At 47.3% G+C, this 20003-nt stretch overlaps 1 protein-coding gene across 1 annotated transcript in view; it reads right to left on the reverse strand.

The window, feature by feature from the left end:
* Positions 1-20003, reverse strand: part of NOC3L (NOC3 like DNA replication regulator) — a 121114-nt gene that overhangs the window by 91469 nt on the left and 9642 nt on the right. The window contains exons 7-9 of the mRNA XM_088476419.1: positions 15306-15467; positions 5881-5974; positions 5288-5463 (exon numbers count right to left, since the gene is read on the reverse strand). Of these exons, the coding sequence (XP_088332545.1) occupies positions 5288-5463; positions 5881-5974; positions 15306-15467 (432 nt within the window). The remainder of the gene's footprint in view (positions 1-5287; positions 5464-5880; positions 5975-15305; positions 15468-20003) is intronic.

A 20003-nucleotide genomic window follows, 5' to 3' on the forward strand; every position in this document is an offset into this window, starting at 1 on the left:
CGAATCTATGAACAGGACTGTGCCCCCTCCCGTCTGAACTTTTGAAGTACTCAAAGTAGAGATATTGGAGGGAAGAGATATGCCAATTGGAAATTCCATTTCACTGACAACGCGTCTAAGAAGGCCATGTCGGGGTCCTGTGTTCTGGCTCCATAAATTGGAAGTTTGTTGTGTGTCTTGAGACCATGAGATCCACTTCCAGAAGACCCCCACTAGAAGCAGAAAGGCTACTGGATGTAGAAACCATTCTCCTGCATACACGTTGTGACTGCTGAGGAAATCTGCTTCCCAATTGAGAATCCCCGAGATGAGATGGCTGGTAGATTGCGTTCGGCCCATGTGAGAATGCTGGTCACTTCTGTCATTGCTGACTGACTTAGAGTGCCCCCTTGGTGATTCAGGTAGGCCACAGCCGTGGCGTTGTCAGACTGTACTGGCCTGTTTTTCAGAATATGCTGAGCCAGAGTGAGAGCTCTGTAGATGACTCGAAGTTCCAGGATGATTGGTAACATTGCCTCGACTGGGAACCATCAGCCCAGGAAGGAGTGCTGGCCGGTTACTGCGCCCCACCCTCAGAGGCTTGCGTCCGTGGTGCGTAGAGCCCAGTCCGGAATCCAAAAGGGACGACCCTTGTTCAGATTGTAGTCTGTAGCCACCAGGCTAAGGACAGGCGAACCTCTGGGGGGAGGCTGATCATCTGGAATTTGAGCAGATGGGATAGCCCGTTCCACCTGGAGAGGATCAGGTGTTGTAGGGGCCTGGAGTGAAACTGGGCAAACTCCACCATGTCGAAGGTGGACACCATTGATCCCAATGCATACATTGCAGAGTGAATGGTCACTCAGTGATTGTGGAGCAGTCTGCGTAGTCCGTGCCCTGTTGTGAGGAGGGGACCAAAATTATTAGAGAAAACAAAAAAAGAGAAAAACTCTGACGTGAGCACTCTTGAAAATTATGAAAATAATTAAAAACTTATTATATACCTTCAAAATAAGATAAATCCCTTGTACCAACAGTTATATATGGCATATCAGTAGTTGGCATGGACGAGCCAAACGATACAAATAAGACTAAAATTAACACATGAACATACAAATACAATTGTTGCAATGCTGTAATTGGAATATATACCTGAGGATGTAAATAACTCTTGCAACTTGGACTTCAATCACATGTAAAAAGCAATATTGATTCAACCAACTTGACATAAATTTTGTATGTAAAATGATATTAGTAAACATCTGGTGAAATATTGAAAAACATGAACCTCATATCGAAAACCTCTATGGTGTTCATAATTATAAACTAAGTTGGTATTCATATAATAGAGCACCCCATTTAATGATAACCTCAAAGGAAGACGTAACACAATAATCAGGGAGAGGAAGTTGCTGCCGATAACTCTGCTGGATCCCACTTGGCCCAAAGGTCATCTATGGGAGAACTGACTGCATGCATTGTTCCTTAGAAACCAAAAGAGTGAGACTAATCCTGAGTAACGTACCATTCAATCTCTGAACGTCTTGCTTTTGTATAGGACGCACAGTAATAGGATCAATCGCCTGAGCTGATAGCCAATCACTCAGAGAGATAAGAGTAGTAATAGGCTAATACTTAACAGCTCTTGATAACAATGTAGTTGGTAGTGTGGAAAACCACAGTACTAATTAAAATGCAGATAACAGCCTAGAAGGTGAAAGTATAGGATAGTTAGGGAACAGGACCGATGCTCCCAGTAGCCATCGATGAGAAGCGTGACGATATCCCCCTCCCTTTTTTCTGTTTCTGTTTACTGACCCAAATTATTACTCATGAATTCAGTAAAGACTGAATTGCTTTTTGGAACAGCAGGGCCTTGGCTGGGTCCGATGGAGGTCCTGTGCAAAAGAACTGTTGGGGGAGGGGGGCATGGTAGTTCACCCAGGAATGAGAGGACATATCCATGGGAGACCACTTCCCTCACCCAGGCATCTGACATAGATTGATGCCACACCTGGGAGAATTGAAGAAATCGGCATCCTACCCTGGCAGCCTCCAGGGAGAGGCCCGTCCTGTCAGGCTGTAGGCATGCCCTCAGGCAGGTGGACGTCTACTAGTCCAGACCTGTTTGGCCCTAGGCTTGGAGGCCTTGGTTGAAGTCTGCTGCCGTGGAAAAGACTGACCTTTGGCTTTTCCTTGAGGGCGAAAGGACCGAAAGGATGACATCTGAGGCTTTGTAAATTAGGTCCTCTGTGGCTAAGCCTGCAGAGCAGGACTTACAAGACACCAGAGTAGGAGGAGCAGCATCAGGCTGCTTGTTATTCTTTCCTCTGCCAGCCATAGCCACAAGAATAACAAAATACACAGTATTATACTGTGCAGTGAACACCCTGAATAATATGGCACAGTGTAGTGTGCAACTGCGTTATAAAGTATGTGACAGCCCTCACAATATCTGGGAAATGTGAGGTACAATGAACACTCTATACCTTAGTATGTCAGGGTATAGGAGAATAAAGGGAAAGGTATAAGCTGTACAGTATAGAAAGTAGAGATTAGCGCTAGCACAAGTCGCATACAAACGCATAAAAACATTACATGTTAACAATGGGCACTAAAATCAACTACACAGACCACAGTGGCTGGTAGGATATAGCGCTGTATGACCTGGCCCGTGGGAGAGGTATACAGGGAGACTGGACCCAGCGTTCCCGGAGACCTGCTTGCAGAAAATGGCTGCCGCGCGTCTCTGGGGGAGGGGCAGAGTGAGGGAGGAGCAACCCAGGGAACACCAAGACCTGGACTAGGGGAGGGGCTGCAGGGAGAGCGCCTTCTCCCCTTGCTGACATTAACCACTGGGTTCCCTGGCCTCTAGATATGACCTGCACCAGTATGTTATATGCCCCGTGGTCGTGTGGAGTCGTGGGCGCACCATCGTCCACATCAGCGCCTCCGGTCTGTCTCCCGAGACTGAAGGCAAGAGTACGTAACAATTCGTGTCCCCGCACACGAGATTCCGCCTTACCTGTCCCCTGAATTCCGGGCTGCAGTCTGGGGTCCAAGGAGCTTGCTAGCTAGTCCCCCTTGAAGACCAGCCGGGAGTACCTAGCACAGGCTTGGAGTCACGGCACCTCGAGGAGTGATTGAGTGGCAGCACAGATGTCCGGAGGACAGTCTGGTGCTGCTCGCCCCTTATAGTAAAAAAAAATAGAAATAAATTAAATCATAAAATAAAAGCTTGGCTGCTTAATGCAACCCCGTTATAATGGTAGTCCAGCTCCTGCTGGACACCAACGAAAATTTAGTGCCCTCGGGCTGTGGGCTGGGTATAGGGGGAAGGACCGGAGCATCCTGGGATTGAAAAGCTTTGCTGTTGGTGTCAGGTCCTCCAGGTCCTACCTACACCCCAATTTCTCCCTGTGGAGCCCTATGGACCAGAAGAAGAAAAAAAAAAAAAGATACAAAGGACTGGAGGAGAAAGGAAATGGTTTGATTTCAGGCTAGGATAGAAATTAAACCAACACAATAGATTGCAGAACAATATGACCTCTACACCCAAAGGAAAAGAAAAATGGTTTTAAAAAAATTAAATTTTTTAAAAAGTGAAGTTTAACTACATACACTCCTCTTATATTTAACTATATGTTTTCTTCTGGTATATATTTCATTTGTTACATTTATACCGTATTACTGCTGAACACATTCCATATTAATCTTTTTACATGTCTGCACAAGTTGTCCATCTTCTGGGCAGCTAGGAATATTCAGGAAGGCTTCTAAAACGGTTAAGAGGTCATGTACTGGCAGGAGCATGCTGGGGCATCAAGCTGCCAGCTTTCAGCATATTGGTTCTAAATTATCAAGAGATCAGTACCACAGGAACGTCTACTCACACTAAGAGCCAATATAAATATTGCCTAAGAATTGTAAATATGAAATGCAGAGTTCTATGTACAGATGTGTCCTCGTACATCATTGCTGCAGTCGCGCCAAGCAGCCCCGCTAGCGCTGTGCGTCTTTTCTGCAGAAAACACGTCTCAGTATATCTGTGTGTGAAGGAGTCTCTGAATCAATATAGGAAAGTGGTACGATGCAGAGGCCACGGTTTTTTTCTGTTGTGCTTCGTATACAGACTCAGATGCACACAGATATACAAAGTGGGGCACATCAAATTTATCAGCACAGACTCCTGGTGTGTCATAGTAAACTGCATTGAGACTAAGGCTAGTATTCAATTACAGGCAAAAAGTCGGAAAAGTTTCGCCTGTCCGACTTTCCGCCTCCTTCGTCTGTTTCAGGGGCGGAAACTTTTCACGCATGTCCCCGCTTTTCTCCATATTCAATTCCTAAGCAGGCGACAACCGAAAGTGGCGAATGCAGTTCAGGCGCAAAGTACAGTCAGAAGTGGGGAAATTAGTCTGTACCCCCCAAAAAAGATGCACTAACATAGGGAATCAATGTAGATGTCTACTAATAACCCTAATAAAAGTATTTGGGGTAATTAAGATGTTTAAATTGCTTCGTATTAGCGTCTTTGCATAAGTGGTGAAGAATGGCATAAAGCTGTATTTTTTGGTGAAAACAAGTAGTCCAGTCAAATTTGGGGTAATAGAAAATGAGTGCTAGCATATTTTTAGGTCTCTAAAGTGAACGTTTAAAAAATGTGAAAAACCACCCCCATACATGCACCTGCAATCCCAAAATCACTTGGCCCCTCCTTACAGCACCCCAAGAAGTCTATTTCGCTAGTTTTTATAGTGGTCTCCCCACTTTTTACTTATTCGCCCCCAAAACGAAAGTACTTTTTTGGGGTGTTCTGAGGCAAATAATTTTTTTGGTTGATTTGTCCTTTGGGGGGCTCTCCCAAGGGTTCTGAGTCATTTCCCCACGTTTTGCACCCCAAAATAACGATTTTTCACCTGCTATACATACGAGATACTTTCCGCCTATTACAATGCATTGAGTTTCCGCTCGGTTTGGCGAACTCGTCCTGCCATTGAATATGGAGATACTTTGCAAACAGATGGAAAGTCCGAATCCGCGGAAACTTTTCTCCAAACAGCACTTTTCGCCTCTGATTGAATCCGGCCCTAAGACGCATTTATGGCAAAAAAGACACCCAATGTTAGACTCGCACAGGACCTGGCAGCTCACGTGCGCCAGGAATCTCGCGCCACATGGCATATTGAAGCTAGATGTATAAGGGCACATCTGTATATAAAAGATAAAATCAGCTGGCCACTATAAAACGCAGTAAAGAATATAGCCATGTTGCTGGACTCATTAGCCCAGAAAAGGGACTGCTGACCTTTTTGGACTGGTCGTTGATGAGTGGAACCACAAGGACGATGATGTTGTTGTGGAAGTTGAAGTGGGAGAGTGAGACCATCAGCTCACACAAGCACGTCACTGCCACTTCTGCCAGCCCTTTGTAGGCCTTTACTGACACCACCTCGCTCTTCTTGGCTTTCATTTGTTTCCAATCTGTGTGCAATAAACATTAAGACATGAACAAAGATAAAAACCACAAGAGACACCCACCCATACACCTTGCTTTATAGCGAGTATCTGTCACCGACGCACCTGCAATATGTTCCCCAACAATCACCCCTCTATAAAAGGTCACAGATGCTTATTCTTACTGCCAGCCTACCATATGTACAGGCATCTGTGCAGGACTGTGACCTTGCTTGCATTCTGTGGCTTACAGTAGTTCATGTATAAGCTACAATATGATTGGTGTTCCCTGTTACCACAGGACTTTCCAACTTTTTGTCCACTATCTGTATACATATATATTCCCTTCCCAACCTTCTGTATACATACATACTCCTCATAGCCCTCGAAGATTAGCCACACATCCAAAACATTATATACATATAATTAGACAGATCACATTACCTTTTATTGTCTGTTCCAGGTTTTCCAGATAAAACTTGTACTGACTGACCAGACCTTCCTCAAATTCTCTGACTCTCTGTGTTTCTTTCTTAACCTGTTTTCCAAATAACATGACAGGCATCAACAACAAGGACAACTGAATGACATGCCAGGAACTATACTGCTTTACCAATCGTGTACATTCATCATGCTGCTTACAAGAAGTCACCTGCTGTACATGTTTAACATGAGACATGTATGCTGCACTGTATGACTACAACTACAGTTTTAGTTCCACTTCGGTGGACACAAGAGGAGGAGGAGTGCACCCAACCCATCAGCATTCTTAAGGCCCCATACACTGTGCAATACAGCAGCCGATACGTCAGATTGGAATGATATTGCTGCTATATCGTTCTGTGTGTGGCTATGATATCGGCCACTGCACCCTCCCATGGGATCGTACATCGCTCCTCCAGATCTTTCTGCATGTTCAGTTGATCTGGGGGAGCGATGTACGATCCCATGCAGCGCTATGTAGGTGAGGGAGCCAGCATATTGGGCGGTCGGCCACCCTATAGCTCCGCGTGTGGGGTCCACCCGATTTGTCGGCCATCGGATCGTCCGTCGTATCGCAAGGTACATATGGCACCATGTATGGGGGCCTTTATGTTTTACAGGAATCCGATATGGTTTGTCTGGTGGGAAGCAATAATCATACAATTCCTAGGGCTTTTAGCAAGCAATCAAACACGCAAAGTACCATATTTAGAGGAATTGTTAAGCACTGTATTTACACTGAAAGCATTAGATGGGTCTTGCTGTATGTTGCTGGGGTGCACGGTTATCTCCTGTACGTTGTATTTTACTCCTTCCAGTTGTACATTACTAGACGCAGTTTGCAAACTTCTAAGCAGCCTTCAATCACAAAAGTATGTAATAATAGACCCAATGCCCTCTCATATTTAAACTAAGCAGTTAAATGTAGCTAAATGTTTTATTGACGTCCGTCATCAGGTTGACGGGCATGTTCAGTAGTCAGTCGGGGACGGCAAGTACCCAGCGTGCACGCGCATCGCTGGTCCTTGCCGGCTATCCATTAGATGATTGTGATCAATGCGACCAAAACCTCCTGGTTTTGGTCGGATTGTTCACAAAGTCGGGTAATGGATAGGCCCCTTAACATGGTAGGCGGAAGGACTATTAAGGTAACGCTATTGCACACAGTGACTATCCAGATTTCCATTTCTCAGTACACCTAGGGACTAGGACACAGAGTATACATGAGCACCGGGGTTCCCCAGGAGCACCATCCAAGTCAGGTGCGTGTGTGTGTGTTAGTTATAAACAAGCTCCATTGGAGACAGATGTTCCATGGTATGAAGCAATCATCATGAGTGTGCAGCCCCAATGACATCAGCAAGACATTTCTACCTACCAAAGTGAGCGACTATCATTAGATGAAAGGCTGGGATACTCATAAGGTCTGGTGCTTGGTTAGGACATCAAATTCACCCCATGTTTTTGCTTTAAAGCCAATTACGGTAAATCATTATAGGGCTAATCGGTGGAAAATAAAAGGAAAACACGGGAGCCCTGTGAATATAGCGGGTCAGCCCACAGCATGGATGCTTATAGTGTGTAGATTAAGAGCACTTTGGAAATTATCCCTCATCTCAGCCAGTAGTATTGGTTAAGTGTGGACATTCGGCTTGCACGGATTACTTACTGGCCAATGGAGATCTTTATAATATTGTTTATATCTTTGTTTCTGCTTAAAACAGGATTTTGGTACTTAACAATAAATCTCTTTCTCCGATTCCACAGGGGACACTGGAGGCTTCATGACAGTGGGGTATAGATGTGTGCTAATCAGGAATTGGCAATTTAAATTTGGAAAGTGTGACTAGCTCCTCCCCCTCTATACCCCCTTACAAGCCAGTCTTAGGAAACTGTGCCCGAGGAGAGCTGGGAAAAAGAAAAAAAAAAAGCAGAAGAGGTGAAGCAAGTACACATTGACAAACACCACAACATATGTAAAAAGGTCTTAAAAACAGTAGCACAAAGAAACCTAATCAGTCATAACATAGAATGACAACCAACCATGGCAGGAAGGAACAGCGCCGGGTGGGCGTCCAGTGTCCCCTGTGGAATCGGAGAAAGGAGTTTTATCAGTAAGTACCAAAATCCTATTTTCTCCTTCATCCACTAGGGGACACTGGAGGCTTCATGACAGTGGGGACTTCCCATAGGTCCCATCCCGGACGGTTGAGCACAGAGAACCCTGCAGAACAGCACGGACATATTGCAAGGCAGAGGCCGCAAACGTATCAAAACAGTAAAACTGGACAAAGGTATGCCGGCCCGACCAAGTGGCCGCACAACAAAGTTGAGCCATGGAAACCTCGCGGGCAGCTGCCCACGAGGGACCCACCGAGTGCATGGAATGCGCTGTATTGGATGCTGGATCATTAGAGGAGGCCACATAGGCCTGCCTGATGATCAGACGGATCCAGCGTGCAATAGTCTGCTTGGAAGCCAGCCAACCAGGACGAGCGACATCATACCGGACAAACCGTGAATCTGATTTCCGTAGAGATGCGGTCCTATCCATGTAGATCCTGAGAACTCTAACGACGTCCAGGGATCTGGAAGCTGGTGAGTCCTCTGGAAGAACTGGAACCACAATAGGCTGGTTTTTGTGGAACACGCAGATACCACTTTAGAAAGGAATGCTATCTGCGTATGGAGTTCAGCCTTATCGGCTTGGAATACTAAGTACAGAGGACAACAGAAGAGAGCCCCAAGCTCAGACACTTGCCTGGCCGAAGCCAGGGCTAGGTGAAGTACCACCTTCCACGAGAGGTACTTAAACTCAACAGTCTGTAATGGTTCAAACAGAGAAGATTGCAAGTAAGAGAGAATGAGATCCAAGTCCCACGGAGTTGTGAGAGGAACAAAGGGTGATTGTAACCGGATAATCCCCTGCATAAAAAAAAGTCTTAACATCTGGGGGTAAGGCCAATTTAATCTGGAAGAAAATGGACAGTGCTGAAACCTGAACCTTCAGAGATCAAAGACGTAAGCCTACTGAGAAGCCTGCCTGCAGGAAAAGTAGGAGCCTGGACACCTAGAACATTGTAGGAGGCGATCCCCGCCATTCACACCAGATAAGCCTTCCAGATACAATGGTAGTGTCTGGAAGTAACTTCCTTTCGGGCCCAGAGCATGGTAGGGATCACAGTAGATGGGATCCCCTTTCGCCGTAAGATTGCCCTTTCAACAGCCATGCCGTCAAACGTAGCCGCCTTAAGTTTGGATAGACGAAAGGACCCTGCTGTAGGAGATCCTCTCGCAGCGGTAGAGGCCACGGATTCACTATCAGCAGTAGACGCAGGCTGGAATATTGCAGAAGAGGAATTAGTGGGAACAGATACACAAATCGGAACCGCCAGGGTGTTGAGAGTGCGTTCACTGCCACGGCCTCAGGGGCTCTTTTCCTAGAGCATTACAGAGGCAATTGGTTGTGTCTGGACGCCATGAGGTAGACTTGTGGAAGGCCCCTCCTTTGAACAAGCTGTTGAAATACCTGGGGATGGAGCGCCCACTCCCCAGGATGTACGTCCTTACGCCTGAGTTAGTCGGCCTCCCAATTGTCCATGCCTGGAATAAATATTGCTGATACTGCCACAGCGAATTCCTCTGCCAAGAGTAGAATGAGGCTTCCCTCCTTCATTGCCGCCCGACTTCTGGTGCTGCCTTGTCGGTTTATGTACGCCACCGCTGTGGCGTTGTCTGATTGGACTCTGACGGCTTGACCCCGCGACAGGTGATGTTCTAGTTGAAGAGCATAAAACACTGCCCGTAATTCGAAGATGTTTATGGGCAGTATCGCTTCCTGTGGAGGCCAGAGGCCCTGGAAATGATTCTCCAGTCACTGCCTCCCACCCTCTCAGACTCATGTCTGTGGTGAGGAGAATCCAATTTCACACTCCGAACCTCTTACCCTCCAACAGGTGAGAGGAATTCAGCCACTAGAGAAGAGATACCCAAGTTCTGAGGGCCAGTTTCACTCGTTGGTGAAGGAATAGATGGGATCCTGACCATTGAGAGATGTCCAGTTGAAAAGGCCTGGAGTGGAAACATCCGTATGGAATGATCTCGAAGGTCACAACCATCTTCCAGAGGAGTCGTATGCACAGGTGCACCGATTCTCTCCGATGTTGTAAGATCAGCTGCACCATCTCCTGAATGGAAGTTGCCTTTTTCCTGAGGAAGGAAGACCTTCTGACATACCGTTCAGAATCATCCCCAGAAATTGAAGCCTGTGTGTTGGGTGCAGATGGGACTTGGGAAGTTCAGGATCCACCCCGTGTCATATGAGGAGCCTGTGAGTCACCAGTAAGTTTTGTAGTAATAAGATCATGGAAAGAGCTTTCAGAAGATTGTCCAGGTAAGGGACAATCCTGAGTCCGAAGGAGAGCCATCATCATGGCCATTACCTTGGTGAATACCCCGGGAGCCGAAGATAGGCCGAACGGTAAGGCCTGGAACTGAAAATGTGAGTACCGAATGGCGAATCGTAGGAATGCCTGGTGAGGCGGCTAGGTGGGAATGTGTAGGTAGGCATCTTTTATGTCCAAAGACACCAAAACCTCATTTTCCTCGAGCCCCGCAATGACAGATTGAAGGGACTCCATCTTGAACTTGAATACTCTCAGGTAGGGATTGAGATCCTTCAGGTTCAGAATAGGTCTGACCGATCCGTCCGGCTTCGGAACCACAAACAAGCTGGAGTAGAACCCCTGCTTTAGTTGATGTGTGGGGACCTGTACTAACACTCGTGGGTGATGAGGTCCCGAAGCCAGGTGTCCGGACAAGATACTACCCACACTACCGTGAAATCTCGAAGACGAGCTCCCACCCTGGGGTTCCCCAGGTTAGAGAGATACCAGTCATGCACTGGGTTTGGTGGAGGGCTTACTGTCCTGGTATGTAGAGGTTGCTGCGGCTCTACCCCTACCTCTGGAACCACGAGAAGTGGTAGGTCCTCCTCTGGAACGGCCTCTAAATCTTCCTGGAGCACGTAAGGCCCGAAACAACGGTCCTGAATAAGGCTTGAGTAGCCGGAGCAGCTGAGGGGAGATAAGTAGACTTACCCCCTGTAGCCTGGGAGATCCATTTGTCCATTTCGGGCTCCAACAGGACATCAGTGGTGAAAGGAAGTGCTTCCACCACCCTCTTTGATTCTGCATCAGCCTGCCACTGTCGCAGCCAAAGAGCTCTGCGGGCCGATACTGCTAGAGCGGAAGACCTAGATGCGAGATTACATACCTCTTTTGACGCCTCGCCAAGATAAGCAGCCGACTCCCCAATCTGTTCCGCTAAAGGAATAAGATCCCCTGGTGGAGTCCTGTCCGTAATCCTTCGGATAGTTGTTTAGCCCAGGCTTCAATCGCTTTACTTGACCCAGCAGCCCACCAGCGCAGGGTGAAGAATCACACCCGCTACTGTGTAAATGGACTTTAGGGTGTTCTCTCACTTCCTGTCCGGAGTCTCTTTTAAGGAAATGGCCCCTGATACTGGCAGAACCGTCTTTTTAAACAGACGAGACACTGAGAGATCTACCGATGGTGCAGTTTCACATAGCTTCCTGCTGTCTGTAAGGAAAGGGTAGGAGGACAAAAGTCGACAGGATACCTGGAATTTTTTATCCAGGTGTTTCCAAGCAGTGGTCAGGATAGAATCCAGCTCCACTGATGCTGGAAAGGAGGCAGCCGGTCTTTGCTTTTTACTAAAGATAGACGGCCGAGCAGAACCCTGGTCAGCTTCCTCCATGTTTAATACCTGACGGATTGCTACAATCAATGCCTCTATCCCCTGGGACAAAAGTTCTGGACCCTCCCAGAATCAAGAAACTCGCCCTCCTCTAGTGGGGACATACCCTCAGTCCTACAGTCAGATGACTAACAGCCTCTTCTTGGGAACCTTCGGCTGCTTGTAGGAAGCACCGGGACAGCTGGGAGCAAGGAGCAGACTCTCAGCGTTAGGCTCCGCCCCCACCCCCGCTATGGCACCCGTTTGAAATTGTTTTATGGCGTCCGCGGACTGCCGCTGCCTAGCAAACCCCGCCTTTGTTTGTGCCTGGCAACCCCGCTAATCGGGAAGCCAGGTTTATACTCACAGAACTGCCAAGGCTGCCGATGAGGCTAATGGGAGACCGCATGCAGCGCGTCCTGGTACTACCCCAGGGACAGTGGTCTCTGTAGCCGAGAACCCGTGCACGAGAGCAAACAGCTGTAATAGCGTCCCCGCGGCAGCTCCATCTTTGCATACAGGCAGGGGCAGCCAGGTGCCTGTCATTCCTCAATGCAGCATCTTCTTTTAACTATTAACTAAACTATGCCCTGAGGAGAAGCCCAAAATATGGCCAGCTCCCTTGGGCACAATACTAAGACTGGCTTGTAGGGGGTGGGTAGAGGGGGAGGAGCTAGTCACTTTCTAAATTTAAAGTGCCAGCTCCCAGTTAGCACACATCTGTACCCCACTGTCATGAAGCCTTTTAGTGTCCCCTAGTGGATGAAGGAGTAATGGGGCTTCCCACTTTTACATGCAAAGCACTGGCCGCAGCTCTGGATTTCTCCTGCTTCTACGCTGCCTGAATGTCGTGAAGCAGATTAGAAGAAATATACCCCGTAAGTACTCTGACCCTGCTCTATACAAAGATGGACCCTCTTCAGCTGCAATGGGGAAGGCAGGTATTTGTAGAATTAAATATTTTAGATTTGGTTGTCCAACACTATTCCCCTCTTCCCGGGGTCCTCCGATTCAGTCGCCGTGTAGTTAGTACAACTGTGTACATCCCCACCTCATGCATCTTACTGGATGCTGAGCAGTGAATTGGGGCTCATGGATGATGCAGCAGCACAGTGGGAGAAGTGTTCGTTATGGCTAGAGAATGAGTGTTACATAAGTTGCTTGTTCTGACTGCGGCTGATAAGCACTCTCTGGTGAGGGTTCCACATTTGCCACACTTTAGTTATTCCCCCTGATACCAGAACATTTGGAACATTCCATCCCAGGCACATCTCTCTCATGGACCTCAATATACCATGGGCCAAATGTAATAGGGTGAGAGTTTAGCAGTAATCTCTTACATTGCTCCAGTTTTATCTTCCAGATTTTTTCCAATTTTGATCAGATTTTAAATTGTGAGAGTAGTTTGAGCCTGAAAAACATGCGCGTTTGCTCCTATTACATTGGCCAAGTTTAAAAAGTGTGAGAAAACGCTCACATTTTCTAAACACTCACCCTATTATTATTTGGTCCAACCTCAGCCACAGAACAACTGTTTCATAAACTTTAATACATGGCTGTATTACCCCATCTCTGTCAACTCACAGGGTATTAGAAAAGTTATAATCCTGGTTATTGTGGCTTTAATCACTATTACTGTATGGTCATCGGTATTCGTTGCTTTAAGGGTGCGTATCCACTACACGAGAGTGGAACTGCGTATATCTGATATCTACGTATATCATCCTGTGCAGTGGATAATGTGCCCACACTGAGCGATATGTCGTTCAGCGCAGACACTCTTCCTCATCCCCGAACATGCACAACCTGTCGATATCGACAGGTTGACCTGTATGTTCAGGCGATGAACAAATGCCGGCAACGACCAGCGGGAACGCGCATCGCGGGTCGTTTTCGACATTTTACTGCATGATTAATAAGCGATTATGATGTCGTAATTGCTCAATTGCTAATTTTTCTCGTATAGTGGATACACGCCTTTAGACAAAAAAAAATAAGCAAAAAAAAAAAAAGAAATTATTTCCCTAAAAAAAAAAAAATGAAGTTTCAGTCACTGATACATAATGGGCTGCAATATCTGCTCACATCTGCAGAATTGCAATGTAATGACTCATTGCTGAAAGTAGTCAGCGAGCACACGGCTTCTGAAGTCTACTTGCCCACAGGGAACTCTGACAATACACAGTGATGCTTTGTTTATAAAGGGCATATAGTGATGTCCTTGATCTGTAACTAGGATATACAGATGTGTCCTGATACATCTAGACTCCTTGCATGTTAAACAGCCCTTCTAGTCACAACATACCGTGGCGTGACTCTGTAGAACAGAGCGTCTTTTCGAGCAACTTTTTTGCCTGAAATGTGTCTTATTTGCAAATAAGTGATGCAAGTAGGTAGCACAGGCAGCTTCTGCTGATTAACATGATATACAGCATGCTTATGTTCTGTGCGCGACTGTGGGTGTATCTGCATACGTAATGCTACGTTACAGTGTCAGCGGCTGTAACACTAACGTTGCATTTCTCATGCAGATACACCCACAGTCACACACAGAACATAGACATGCTGCATATCATTTTAATCAGCAGAAGCTGCTTGTGCTACCTATTCCACTGTGCAAACAAGACGCATTTGAAGGCCAAGTCAACATGGAGGTCCTGTATGGCCACAGACATGTAATAATGTGGATGTCATATGGACGTTCCCTCCCTCCTTACCACCTTGGCATGTAGTTTCACTTGGTTGTCGTTCATTATCGTTCCACATTGCAACCATGGCACAATAAGCCCCTTGCAAGGGGAAAATGATCCATTGCCCAAAACAACAAATGTCAAAAAAATATTAATGCAAAACTGCGTGCCGAGAAGCGCTGTTTGGCGCAACTGCAGCAATAGTGTATGAGAACACATTTGTAGTACACGATTTGTGAACGAAAGCTGGGTACACACCTAACAGATATATCTGCAGATGATGGTTGTTCATACACATTGAATCACCATCATCTGGCAGCGGGTCCCGTTGGCCAGGGGTCGGTCCATGCCCCCCTTCCGCCAGCCTCTGCAGCAAGTGTACAGCAGATATATTGGGCATCGTTATGCAGTGCAGCCCATGCGATATATCTATGAACGACACATCGCTGGTACACACTGGCCGACGGGCACCCGATATATTGGCCGATCAATTAATCAGCCAATATATCAGCCACTGTGTACCCAGCATAAAATGCAAAATTGAGGAAAAGGTGACACAATGAAGGAAAAGGTAGCAAAGTACTTTCTGACCTAACAGCATATCTGGCTGAAATGCCCGTAACCTCGATCTGACATTGTGGTGTCAACAGTCAGGGGGCATGGCTGGCAGAGAGTGCTCTGCCCGCTAGTTATAGCACTGCAATATTTCTGAGTAATGTAGGGGTCTCGGATCACACACTCTGAGGGCTGGACACAATTATCCGCGGAAGCTGGCAGAATCTTTGTGCGTTACCTTCCACTAGCCGATTTCTGCTTGTAGCATATGGAGGTGTGAGGAGAAATGAGCTACTGTAAGTGACTGATACAAGCTCAATGCATGCTGAAACTCAATCCAGGCCCGAGAGCTCCGGGGGGCAAAAGTCCTTAAACATTCCTCACCTTGGAGTGCTTCTCTTCTTCTGTAAGTGGGCGAATCTTATAGGAAGGTGCAATGTCTTTGAATATTTCCATTAGAGAAATCAAGACCAGCTTCCGGATGGTCACTGCCACCGTAGAGTCTTGTTCCATCAACATAGCACGTAACTCCTTCAGCTTTTTAATCTGTTGCAGCAAATAAAATAAAAGGGAAACATTTTATCCTGGAATACAAACAGATATTTTAATATAGTTGTTACCTAATATAATACAAATTAGTAACAGAATTCCCATGTATCAGGAAATATTTTATACCAGTTTTACTCGTATCAGTTTTATTGATTGCAAATTGTAACAAGTCTTACTTCATCAATGGGAATGCACGATCATGGTCTCCCAATTTTAGATCAATTGTAATGCATCATTATATGCGCCTGGGGAGGCTTGTATCTGCGTGGCACTAAATATGGGAAGCCTTCAATGGAGGAAGATATCGTGACATCATTACGATGCCACAAGGTTTCCACGACAACCCAAATGCAGAAGCATAGTTTCCATATTGTGAATGTCAGCAGCCTGCTTACTGGGTTAGCAACTGAAGGCCAGCAACTGAATCATGGGCGAACACAGGATTCCAGCACGGTTCATATACTACATCCTGGCAGGATGCTTATCTATACCCCATCAAAACACAGTGGCATGTATCAAGATGATGACTGATGTTCGGCAATAATAAAATGTATTACGACTGGAAGATTATTATTTTAATGAAAGTTTACAGAGAAATAAATCTTATGTGCTTACCTGTTAAATCCTTTTCTTTGATTCCATAGAGGACACAGGCTTTATGCTGTGTATAGATTAGTGCACCACATAGTTAATACTTGCTCACCACAGCCAAGGCTCCCCTCCCCCTCTACACCGCCCCCAGCCACTTCAGCTACGTTAACAAGCAGAAGGCAAGGAGCAAGAAGGAGGAGACGTAAGACCGGTATGCACTCAGTTCCAAACACACAGCAGACGTGAACAGGAGAGCCAGAAGCAGAGTAAAGCCCCACAAGCGAGGTGCGTCAAGGTGGGCATGCTATGTCCCCTATGGAATCGAAGAAAAGGATGTAACAGGTAAGCACAGAAATCTTTTTCTACTTCCTCCATAGGGGACACAGACTTTACACTGGGATGTCCCAAAGCTAATCCAATAAGAGAGGGGACACTCCTGGGCTGCGATGAGAACTCTTCATCCAAAAGCTGCATCAGGGGTGGCGAAGGTGTCAAAGGCATAGAACTTCAGTAACGTATCGGCAGAGGACCACATGGCCGCCTTACACAGCGGCTCCACAGAAGCACCACGTTGCACTGGGTAGAATGAGCCGTCACCATGGACAGAGCTGGAAGATTCACTGCAGCATAAGCGTGGCAAATAGTCAAACATATCCATCCTGCCAGCTACTGCTCAGTAGCCGGCCAGCCCAGTTTGTGAAAGTCATACAGAACAAATAGAGCATCTGTCCTACGAAATCCTGTCCACATAAATCCGGAGACCCGCACAACATCCAAGGAGGCCTCCTCCAATGAAGAATCCAGGACCTGGAAAGAAGGAACCACAATCTCTTGATTGATGTGGGACCTGGAAACAACTTTAGGAAAGCAGCCTAGTAACGACTGAAGGACAGCTCTGGCCTGGAGAAAGATCAATAATGGAGAGCGACAGGACAATGCGCTCAAGTTCTACACCCGCCGGAAAGAAGCTATGGCAAGAAGGAAGACTGTCTTCCAGGAAGGAACGAATGTCCACTGTGTCTAAAGACTCAAAAGGTGAAGACTGAAGGGCCATAAGAACCAAAGACAAATTCCAAGGAGCCACCAGCGGTACAAATGGAGGCTGTACGTGGAGGACACCCTAAAGCAGCGGTCGCCAACCAGTTGCTCGCGAGCCACCGGTAGCTTGCAGGAGTAAGGTGGCTCGGAGTCCTGTGTTCTCCCCAGGCTGTTTTCTGCGGGTGCATTGCCCTGCAGAAACATCCTACCGCCCGGCACTATCCCCCACTGCATTCCCGGTCACCCTCGCCTCCGACCCCTGCTGTGGAACGCTGGCCTCTGAAGTGACCGGAGGCTAAAGAAGCCTCCAATCGCTTCAGAGGCAAGCATTCCCAGTGATGCACTGCGGGTGTGACGTCATGACGTCACCCGCAACTTGATGAGCCTGCCCTGCACGCCTGCTGGATCCAGTCATAGCGAGGCAGCGGGAGTGGAAGCACCAAGCGTGTTCAGGTAAGTTCTGGACTTCGACCAGTCTGGGGGCACTGCATAAGGGACCAGCCTGGAGGCATTGCATCAGGGCACTAATTCAGCCTGGGGGCACTATTTCAGCCTGGGGACACTGCATAGGGGCAAAGCATAAAGGGGAAAACTACAGGGGGCACTGTATAAAGGGCACAAATACAGGGGGCACTGCATATGGGGATAACTACAGGGGGCACTGCATAATGGGCACTTTTGACTGAGAGCCAGTGGGGTAGCAGTCTGAGATCTGTCAGGCTGGAATGGTAAGGGAGATACCCCTTTTCCCGGCGCGCACATAACTGCAAAGGCCCCCACCCGGCTGGAAAAAAATTCTGGGGAGAACACTGCATAACCCTTGTTGTCACAGGCCCGGGGCCCCGCACCTAGCCCCCACGGCTGCACAATAGAAGTGACAGAGCACTTTGAAAGGGGGTGTGGGGCCTGTTAATCCACTGTTCTGTCTGCACAATCCATCCAGCAGCCCACTGCTCCCCGCTCTCCACATTTTATTTTTGAATACTAAAAACTGGTCAATAACCACATTTTTCATAGAAAAACAACAATGCATTTATTAATACAGTGAAATTTATCACTGTATTAATACATACATTGTTGTTCTATGAAAAATGTGGTTATTAGCCAGCTTTTAGTTTTCAAAAATAAAATGTGGCTCTTCCAGACATCTCATTTTTCTGAAGTAGCTCCCACCCCAGTTAAGGTTGGAGACCACTGCCCTAAAGAAAAGTCCAAACATCAGCTAACAGCGCAATCTGTACCTGGACTGGGCGACTGTGGAGAAGATGCAAAGCCAAATAGCTCTGTAAACCGCTCAGAGCTCCAGAATGTTGATCGGCAATTGGCTCTCCTGAGCCGACCACTGACAAGTCTGCTAACAGGACACCGCCGCCCACCCACAAAGACTCGCGTCGCTGTAGATGGGATTTGTTCCACTGGGCTAGAATCTCCAACTGGAGATACTAGGGAAACTGGGCATACTATACCATGTCGAAAGTGGAGACCAGAAAGCCCAGAATCTGCATGCAAGAGTGTATTGACACATAGCGATGATGCAGAAATAAACACATTTTTAGTCTGTAAGTTCAGAACTTTGTCCGCCGCGAGGAACACCCGCTGAGACTTGGAGCCCAGCAAGGCCCCCAAATGCACCATTTCCTAAAAGGAAGTCAGAGAGGATTTCTTCCAATTGAACCTGGAAAAAGTCCACCGTGACCCGAAAGTGCTCCTTGAGAACCTTTAGAGACTGGGCCAGGAGAAGCAAGTCGTCCAGATAGGGAAATATTCAGATTCCCCTGCTCCGAAGATAAGCCGCCATGACCACCGTGAAGACACGAGGAGCCGTGCAAAGTCCAAATGGTAAAGCCTGAAACTGGAAATGTTCCTCCTGGACCGCAAACCTGAGGAATCGCTGGTGACCGAGACGGATGTGAACATACTAATAGACATTCTGGTTGTCTAAGGAGGCTATGAAGTCCCCCGGCTCCATGACTAGAATAATGGAGCAAAGCGAGTCCATTCAGAACTTGGGAATCCTCAAGAACCTGTTGAGAGACTTCAGGCAGAGAAAAAGTCGGAAGCACCCATTCGGCTGGCATAGAAGCCTGTGCCTCGCTGAGACGCAGAACCGGAACAATGACCGTGGAGGCCAGTAGAGAGCGAATGGAGTCCCCTCAAGGCTCCTGCTCTCTCCTGATCCAAAGGAGAACCTGTGGAAAAAAACGGTCCGAGGATGCTCCCGAAAGGTCAACGCATATCCCTGGGAGACCACCCCTCTTAACCCAGGCATCCTCCGTGGTCGCCTTCCAAATTCCGGAAAAAAGAAGAAGCCGGCCTCCCACGCTGGTGTCCCTCAGTTGAAGGCTCGCCCCGTCATGCAGCAGGGCTTGTTGGCTTGCTTAGCAGCCGGATGTCTAGTAGACCAGGGTTGCTCACCTGCCAGTTTAGACCACTTAGCGGAGGATCCATGGGACTTAGAGACCACAAGCCTTTGGCTTTCCCTGCGAACGAAAGGAGCAAAAATTAGATGGCTACCTATGAGATGTCCCGGAAGGGAGAAAGGCTATCTTAGATGCCGCCACTGTAGCAACTATTTTGTCCAATTCCGAACCAAAGAAAATATCCCCTGAAAAGAAAGCTTCAAGGGCCATCTTAGAGTCAGTATCTGCACACCAGTAACGGGGCTTTTCTAGCTGACACTGAAGAGTGTGAACCCTTGAAAGTTAGTTAGTATATCTGTGTCTATAGCCGCTTCCCCAAGATAAGAAGCCGATTCACGAATATGCTATACATGAGACAAAAGCTAATTCCTGTGGGTACTTAAAGTGAGGCCATCCTCCAGGGCGTCAGCCCAGCGACCGATGGCCTTAGCAACCCAGGCTGATGCGAGGGCCGGACGGGCTACTGCACCTGCATTAGAGTAAA

This window comes from Taudactylus pleione, unplaced genomic scaffold (assembly GCF_031769625.1).
Source record: "Taudactylus pleione unplaced genomic scaffold, aTauple2 ptg000016l, whole genome shotgun sequence".
In the NCBI taxonomy this organism is placed as follows: domain Eukaryota; kingdom Metazoa; phylum Chordata; class Amphibia; order Anura; family Myobatrachidae; genus Taudactylus; species Taudactylus pleione.